General features: G+C 41.7%; 1 protein-coding gene across 1 annotated transcript; it reads right to left on the bottom strand.

The window, feature by feature from the left end:
- Nucleotides 1–6416: 6416 nt before the first annotated feature.
- Nucleotides 6417–8550, bottom strand: LOC113039349 (GTPase IMAP family member 7-like). The gene is made up of 2 exons (XM_026197248.1): nt 8517–8550; nt 6417–7258 (listed from the first exon to the last, which is right to left on the bottom strand). The coding sequence occupies exons 1-2, from the start codon at nt 8548–8550 to the stop codon at nt 6417–6419; spliced, it is 876 nt and encodes a 291-aa protein (XP_026053033.1).
- Nucleotides 8551–9373: the final 823 nt, after the last annotated feature.

The raw sequence follows: 9373 nt of genomic DNA, 5'->3' as shown, positions 1-9373 counted from the left end.
ACTCACCTGGCTTCCAAGGAATCGGCATTCACCGGGTTTCCATGAACACGAATTCCACAGCTCCCACACCAAGATTTCCCTGACTCACCTTTCACGAATATATTGTAAATAAAGCACTGTGTTAAATTCACTAACCTCAGCCTCCGTGTGATATCCTGACAGAAGGCTTGACCCGGAACTGAGGTACTAAGAGTGCTTTTATACTGTGTCTTGATGAGATCGTTAATCTGCAACAGGTGTGGGTGCTTAACTGGGCAGGATCCTTACACTACCCCCCCCCCTCCAATGTCCATTTCTTCCAATGTTGTGGGGGTCTGCCACGACGACATGGAGCCTGGAGAACTTGAGGCCAACACCATGGTGGAGCCGACAGTGGGAGGAACCAGGGAGGAGCTTTAACAGGGGAATTGGACGACATCCCAAGGCCGATCCACGGAGGCGGAACCAGGGTGCTTGACGGAACCAGCGGAACAGAGTGCTCGACGGACCAGGTCGACGTCGCTGGTTTGGAAGCCCAAGGCGGAGCGGCTTGCTCGTGTGCCTGAGGCAGAGCTGAGGACTCGGCTGACCAGGACGACGATGGGACGAGCGAGGATGACAGGGGAACCGAAAGAAGGGAGGAGCCAGGTGAAGCCAAAGGGGTGGAGGGTCGAGGTGACGCCGGAGACCCTGAAGTCCATGGAGGAAGCTGAGCGACGAATGACTGAGGTTTGTCTGGATGGACGAGAGAGCCCGGAGGAGTCCTTGGGCATATGGGCCTCGGTGGAGCCGAAGGGATGCAGAGCCGGCAGGGAGCCGGCGGGCTGATGGGCCGAGGTGGAGACACGGGTCTAGAGGGCCGAAGTGCAGCAGGGGGACTCCACGCAATCCTGAGCTGGTGCACTGAAACCGTCTTCGGGGACTGACGGGACATCGAGAGCTTCATCGGGGACTGACGGGACATCGAGAGCCTCATCGGGGACTGACGGGACATCGAGAGCTTCATCGGGAACTGATGGGACATCGGGAGCCTCTTCGGGGACTGACTGGCTAGAGGGAGCCCGGCTGCCTTTCCTTGTACTCACGGATCACAAGAACCTACAGTATCTCAAAGAAGCTAAAAGACTTAACCCTCACCAAGCCAGGTGGGCACTATTTTTCACACGTTTCCATTTCCTCATATCCTACCGTCCTGGGTCAAAGAACACGAGAGCCGACACCTTATCCCGACTACATAATGTAGAAGAAGTCCAGGAGGAAGTGGAGTCCATCCAACCCACAAAACTCTTTGTGAACCCGATTCAGTGGGACCTTGAGGAAGTACTCCGTGAACAAGCCCAGAACCAGCCAGTTTAACCAATGTGTCCAGTAGGGAAGATTTATGTGGCAGAAGATTATTGTGTTCCCCTCATTTCTGACGCTCATTCCTCTGTGGGAACCGGTCACCCAGGAGTTAACAAGACATTATCAGCCCTTCAGAGGAAATACTGGTGGCCAAGGATGCGGGAGGATGTCATGGAGTTCATTCAAGGGTGCGCACTCTGTGTGCTGACCAAGGAACCTCGACAACTACCTACTGGAAAGCTCCTTCCCTTACCTATTCCTCAACGCCCTTGGTCCCATATTGGTGTGGACTTTGTTACGGACCTCCCAGCATCTGAAGGTAACACTTGTATCCTGGTAGCCATAGATTCTCCAAGGCCTGTAAACTCATCCCATTAAAAGGCCTCCCCACAGCTTTTGAAACTGACGAATTATTATTCAATCATGTATTCCGTAACTTTGGTATCCCCGAAGATATTGTTTCCGACAGGGGACCTCAGTTCATCTCAAGGGTCTGGAGGTCCTTCCTTGCCATGCTCAACGTCACCTTCAGCCTAACATCCAGATACCATCCTCAAGCCAACGGACAAACCGAAAGGAAAATCCAGGATATCAGCCGTTTCCTTAGGACCTTCTGCCACAGGAATCAGAACTTATTGAGCAGGTATTTAGTCTGGGCCGAATATGCCCAAAATTCCCTCAGACAAACATCAACCAATCTCACCCCATTTCAATGTATCCTTGGTTACCAACCTCCTCTGTTCCCCTGGTCGGAAGAACCTTTAAATGTTCTGGCCATCAATGACAATGACCGCGACAGCGAGCGGGTGTGGAACCAGGCCCACCGTCACCTTCAGCAAGCGGTCAATCGCCAGCAACGTTTTGCAGACACCCACCGTAAGGAGACTCCTGTCTACCAGCCCGGCCAGTTAGTATGGCTCTCCACCCGAGACATCAGATTACGACAACTATGCAAAAAACTAAGCCCAAGATACATCGGACCATTTCCCATAGAACAGCAGATTAACCCGGTCACCTATCGACTCCAGCTTCCTGCCCAGTACCGCATCCACCCTACCTTTCACGTCTCCTTGTTGAAACCCCATCACTTAACTGTTTCTGTTCCCTCTGCAGACCCGTTCCCTGATGACGAACCCCCATTACCACCCATCGATGCGGAGCCTATCTACACGGTTAAGGAAATCCTAGACTCCCAGCGTCGTGGAGGGCAGTTAGAGTACTTAATAGACTGGGAAGATAATAATCAGAAGAGAAGTGTTGGGTGCCTCGCCAAGACATCCTTGATCCAAGTCTACTTACTGAGTTTCATGCCCAGCATCCTGAGAAACCTGCTCCACGACCTCGAGGTAGACCCCCACGACGCCGGAGAGTAAGGCCTGCTGGCGCGGACCCTGGAGGGAAGAGTAGTATCAGGGATCGGGCAGACCCGGTCCCAGCCAATCACCAGCACTCACACTCCCCTGAATGCTAATCACCAGCACCTAATCTCCATTACCCCAGCACTATAAGACACCTCCGGAAACCTCAGTTCATTGTCAAGCCTCCTTTGACGTTCCGACACAGAGCGAACTCACCTGGCTTCCAAGGAAGCGGCATTCACTGGGTTTCCACGAACACAAATTCCACAGCTCCCACACCAAGATTTCCCTGACTCACCTTTCACGAATATATTGTAAATAAAGCACTGTGTTGAATTCACTAACCTCAGCCTCCGTGTGATATCCTGACAGACGGGAGCTTTTCATGTCTTTGCTGTTTGGAAGAACTGGATATTTGCATGTGAAAGAATGTAATTTTATGTCAGATATTTCTTGAATGTACAAAGAATATAAATTAGATTTATTGTGAATCAGTAATCTCTATATCTCAGTAAGAGATTGAACTACTGATATGTTTTCATAAGTCACTTATATAATAATATTTATTAGTGGTGGGCCATTATCGGCGTTAACGTGCTGCGTTAACGCGAGACTCTTATCGGGTGATTAAAAAAAATATCGCCGTTAATCTATTCTCAAAGTTGGGTTGGGAGCTGGGTCTATACTAAGCAAGCTATGATGACTTTCACCTTGATATTTTATATAACCGACTGGCTGAGGCCAGCTTAAAAAGATGCTCAGGACAGTTGACGGGCCACTGCTGCGCATCGTCATGAAAGCTTATCTTTTTCACGTCTTTTTAAGCCTTACTGCTTGTCGATTTAAACATTAAAGCATCCAAACACAAGACGCGGAAAAGCTGAACAGAGTAACGTTAGTAGTGTTCGGTGCGCACGAGAGCGAGAGAGCCGCGTATCACGGACAGCGACACTGAACCGAGCTCTCTTCTGCGAAGTTCTCCTTGAAGTCCCTCCTGCACCTGAACGAACAAATACAAATCGCAGTTTGGACAAACAAAAAGATGTGAAAGAGGCCAATTTAGCACCGGGGTGTTCTGGTGTTCTGGTGTTCAGGGCTCACGCAGAGAAAGGCGTCTTGAGACGCTAAAAAAGAACGCGTGTTCAATTGTTTTGATCTCTTAAAGTGACCGCGCCTAATTTAGCTACTGGCTGTTGTAATGTTAATCCAAGAAAATGAAAATGAAAATCACTCACTGCTCTTGAATGAATAACTTAGTTTTAACAGTCAAACCAAAAATTATTCAGACACCAGATATAATTTTTGATATATACAGAAAAACTGTAATAATGTGAGAAATGTTGAAGGTGTCTGAATAAATGTATGTTTGATTGTATATTTCATTTTTACATTGAAGACTATCCAGTGCTATTTTACATTTAATTATTTAGTTTCTGTACCTTGACACCTACAAACTTGAAAAAAACTTAAACATTGTGTAAATAGCACAAATAAATAAAAATAAATGAACATACAAATTAAACAATTTCAAACAGGGCCCACTGGTACAACCTTCACCGGGTCCCCGCTGACCCCAGCTACGGCTCTGCTCACGCCTGTTTCACACATACTCCGTCTGCAGTGCGTATGCAGTCTGTGTGCATTACGTGTGTGGTGCAGCATGGACTCGATGTGCTTTCACACATCGTGTGAGGCGTGTGCCTCTGTAGGGCCTCTGACAACCGATGGTAGTGAAAATGTTTAATATAGTTCTATAGAATAGCAGAATGGTCTCTTTATAAAGATGTAGTCCCTCTGTTGAGTAATTTCTACTGTGCAGTTATGCATGGTTATTTGCAGTTTAAAATGTGCACTTTAAAATTCATACTTCATAAAATTCATACACTTATACTGTTATTTGCACTAAACTTTTTTTGCACTTTTAACTTTCTGTGTTTACATTGTTCAGTTCCAATTATTCATTTGCAGCAGTTATTTTGGAAGTAAAGAGAACCTAACTAAGAAATTCTGAAGTTAGTTATTTCTTTGGTTGGTTGGTGGGTGGGTGGGTGGTTGGTTTGGGGGGGGGGGTGGGGTTTGGTGGCACCGCCAAGCATTTGTGCTTAGGGCACCCAAATGGCTAGCGTCGGCCCTGAATGAGATGCAGCTTTGATCTGACGCAAGAAGCAGGTAATTTGTAATTTTAACAAGAGCATACAGATGAAATTCTTCGTACAGATAATTTTTTAAGTTAATTTCAATTTTCATAAACTTATAGGCTTTTCTCCCAGCTCCACACTTTTATGGCTAATATTGGAGAAGATCTGAAAGCTCCACTACATATTCTTAAAGATTGTGCCTGAACAGTTTCTCCTTTTTAATCAAGGATTTAGAAGCAGACCAATAAATCATGCATCTATAACCAATTGCTGACCTAATCAGTGCACTATATATTCTTAGTAAAGATTTCCTACTAGCTCCCCATTCCATTCCTGTTAGACATCAAAGTATATAAGTACTGTTTTTGCACTTATCTACCAACTTCTGAATATGTATCTTAAATGTCAACCTGAAATCCATAAGCACTGCAGTTTGCGACTGCAAGCATTAACGTCAGTACATGTCAGAAAATAGGCCAAATAAACATGATCTATAGTAAATAATAAAAGAAAAACACCTGTTAGGTGAAATCCCTATAGTGTAGTGTCCTGTTATTAATCTCACATGTCTATTTCTTCTCATCTCTCTTATACTTCACAGCACTGACTTTTATTTGAATTAAATAAATCAATAAATATATATAAAAAAGAACTCACAATGCCTGTCTGAGCAGGAATCCAAATCAATCTTATCTTAATTTTCCCTTGTTCTTGTGGGGTATTTTCATTATTGCATACAGTAGATCCTGTTGTCAAGAGACCGCACAGTGCTGAAACTGAATCACTTATAATTAAAAATGAAAGAGTAATGGGAAGAATAACAACACAATGATTGAATTAAACAGATCAGAAGAATTGACAACAATAAAACAGGGATGAATTAGAAATATATGCAGTGTGCAGTAATGCTGATCTGTTGTAGATGTGTGATGGATAATAATACAGAGAGTAGGATTATATTAAGATATGGTGCTGTATAGTGAGTACTAGTCTATTGGTTCAGGAAATGGATCTGTATAAATATGGTTTTGAACTTTGTTTATAGTGTGTATATCTAGAAAACTCTGCTATCCACCCAAAACATAACTTCTGTGCTCTTACTCTTTCCCAGCTGGTGTGCAATATTGATAATTATCTACATGTCTGTTTAGATTTATCCAAAAATTCACTAGCACATTGCCAGAGAGAAAAACAATTGGTAGATAAAGATAAACCTGACCAGGAGCAGATAAAGCATAGGCCTGCAGTATTTGTTGGCATTCTGCTTCTGGAAATAACTGTGCAGACGTGTTTCAATCGTTACAAGTTCTTTATTATGAAAAAAACAATACACGGATGAAAGGTTTTATTTCAAACGTGATATCTTATGTCACTCCAGGAATATAAAAAAGTGTGTCTCGTACAAAGGACAACAGTAAAATATTGTTCCCCTGTGGAATAGTATCTGTTATAATGATTCCTACTGCTCTAAGAAAATCAATTGTCATCATATAACTCAATTTCATGTTTATTTACAATGGGTTATGTATCTTCTTATCTACCCTTCTGCATAAGCCTTTTAAGCCTGAGAATATAATTCCCAGGGTTTGCTTTAAAATTAGACTGTGAGTTTTTTCAACTTGTAAATGATCTTAATTAGTTTATTCTCATTAGTATAAGTCTGTTCTGCCTTCAGTCTGAACTCTCGAAGCTGTGCATCGTAATAACGCTTGTACTCGATCAGTCTTTCCTCCAGCTTCTGCTTCTCTGCAGCAAACGTGGCCTCCAGCTCTCTTTTTTTCTCTAGTAATTTGTTCTCATATTCTCGTCTCAGTTCGTCTTCTTTAGTTCTCAGCATGAGCTCCATGTCGCGGTATGTTTCACTGGTGTAATATTCACCTCCATTAGCTGCGACCATGGAGTCTACCTTCTCCAGCAGCTCCACAACCTGATTACGATCCTCCATGTGTTTATTGTTGAAGACGTGATATCTTCCCCCACAGCGTCTCAGGATTTCTTTCAGGTCCTCACTGGCTTTACTGATGTGTTCCTCAATAGAGCGTTTCAGTTTATCACCGTGAGTGAAGAGGACGATTGTGTGTTTATCTGATTCTTCAAATATGGCTCTGACCTTCTCCACGGAGAGTTTCTCCTCTTCAGTAAATGAGCCAAACTGAATGACCAGGAGGATGGCGTGAGGTCCAGGTGCCGTCATATTTATACACTTACTGATCTCCTGTTTCAGAAGCTTTTCCTCTGAAATATCTGTGTCAAACATGCCTGGTGTATCTACCAGAGTGATTTCTCTCCCTGCCACATTTTCAGTCACTTTGCCACACTCTTTGGTTACAGATGAACCACTTTTTAAAGCTGTGAAGGCACTCCTGCCCAGGATGGTGTTTCCGGAGGAGCTTTTCCCTGCTCCAGTGATTCCCACCAACACCAGCCTTCTCTGTGACACTGAAACAGTGAGAGGATATGGTCATGAGCATACAAATGAAACATGACTGACTGAACAGTACATTCAAGTAAGCAAATGCCAATATTGTGAACATTCGTATGTGTATACTTACAAGTTGGACAATTTAATTCAAAGCTTCCCTTTCGAGCTACAAAAAAAAAAGTAAAAAAAAAAAAAAAATTAATTCTGGTTCATTCTTGATTTTTGTTTGTAGTAGTTTGGCAGAACAATGTCAGATCTCGTCAAACTTCAATCTAGTATTCATTTTAATATCAGATATTAGATTGAGCTCAGATCCACTAATAGTGACACTTACATCTAACAACAATCAGTACTTGGTCTGCAGTACATTTCTGAACCATTTCATGTTTTATCCCTGTGTAGTTATTGGTTTCACACATTGACGAATAAAGATGAATTGCACTTGAGTCATCAGAGATTTAATTATTGTTCTGCAGACAAAATATACTTTCACTATTTCATAGCTCAGGGCACTAGAGACCCTATAAACTTTTACCGTTTGATATTTCTGTACACTTTTACGGTCATGTGACCATCATTTCTGCCAGACTGTGAAAAGGAGAAACCCATTTACTCTAAAAACTGGTTTTGGCTTGTCAACATAACAGATGTAATAGATGTTACATCAAAGCAAATTCATCTGAGCCTAATCATATTTATGATGCATGAAGCGCTGAAGTCAACAATAGACTTTTCTTTTCCAAAATGGAAGCTATAGGGTAAAATGAGCCAGCATCTTAACTTACCCTACAATAAGGCACTTAAGTTATATTTCTTAAGTATAAACTAGTATAATTTCAATACAATACTACCCAACTGGATATAAATCAGTCAACACATCTTTACTGTAGATGTAGCCCGTTTTCAAGTCAAGTCACCTTTATTTATATAGCGCTTTAAACAAAATACATTGCATCAAAGCAGCTGAACAACATTCATTAGGAAAACAGTGTGTCAATAATGCAGAATGATAGTTAAAGACAGTTCATCACTGAATTCAGCGATGTCATCATCTCAATTCAGTTTAAATGGTATCTGTGCAATTATTTGCAATCAAGTCAACGATATCGCTGTTTTCAGAAGTAAACACTTTACATAACGCTTGCGCGTCAAATCAAAAGTAAAACAAAACGGATATTCTGTGTTTAAACATCTGCATGACCAAATTAGATTAGACAAATTATTGTCAGTATTATTATGACCAAAAATGATCTTAAAATAAAAACAAAAAGGTACCTTTTCCCTCTTTTGTAGCGCTTCTGGACGCCATGGTGCAAAACAAGTGGCGAATTCGTCCAAATTTGGGACGTGTCTTCAAGCTCCGACAGGTATTCTGAAATATTTTGGTGTCGCTGGGCGGAGTAAACATGAATATTCATGAGATTTCTGTTTCGCGTTAAAGCCACTCTGAAAATATATTCACCGGATCACAAAGACTTTTCAACAATGTAATTATGTTTCAGCTTCAAACGAAATTAAGCTTTTGATATAATCGTTCGTTTGCACAAAATATTATAATTTGTGTTATGTTTATTGAACGATTACAGCCACTGATTTGCCACAGGAACGGTTACCACACGCAACAAATAATGGACCGACAACTGTTAAATATTTTCTTATATTTCTCTGTATGATAACTTTTGATAAGTATGAAAGCCTATATATGGTGGCGTAATAAAACTTGCTCACTGAATGTAAGGTGAGAAGTAAGGAACAATATGAAGACTTATGAAGTCATTTTATACAATTAGTAAAATAAACTAATAAACTAAGTTTTCAACAATTTCTTTTTCTTTAAAACAATATTTTTATGAACAGAAATGTTTCCATGGAGTGTGCCATGGAAGTGCATTACAGCCTATAACCAGATGGCAGTTCATGTGAAACATGCTACTTGCACTTTACCTTTTATTTTCCCTAGTTTGCAGAAGCACTACTTGAGTTGACTTGAGGCTTGAATATCCTGTTATATATGAGGCCACAATTGCACACATACATTGAGACATGCACAGAAAATTCATCATAGTAAATTCAAATATAAGTAAGTGCACATTATCCCAATATTTTTTTTAGTTAAATTAACACTTTTAATA

Source organism: Carassius auratus, chromosome 22 (assembly GCF_003368295.1).
Source record: "Carassius auratus strain Wakin chromosome 22, ASM336829v1, whole genome shotgun sequence".
NCBI classification, from domain to species: Eukaryota; Metazoa; Chordata; class Actinopteri; order Cypriniformes; family Cyprinidae; genus Carassius; species Carassius auratus.
This window is presented reverse-complemented; position numbering and strand designations above follow the sequence as displayed.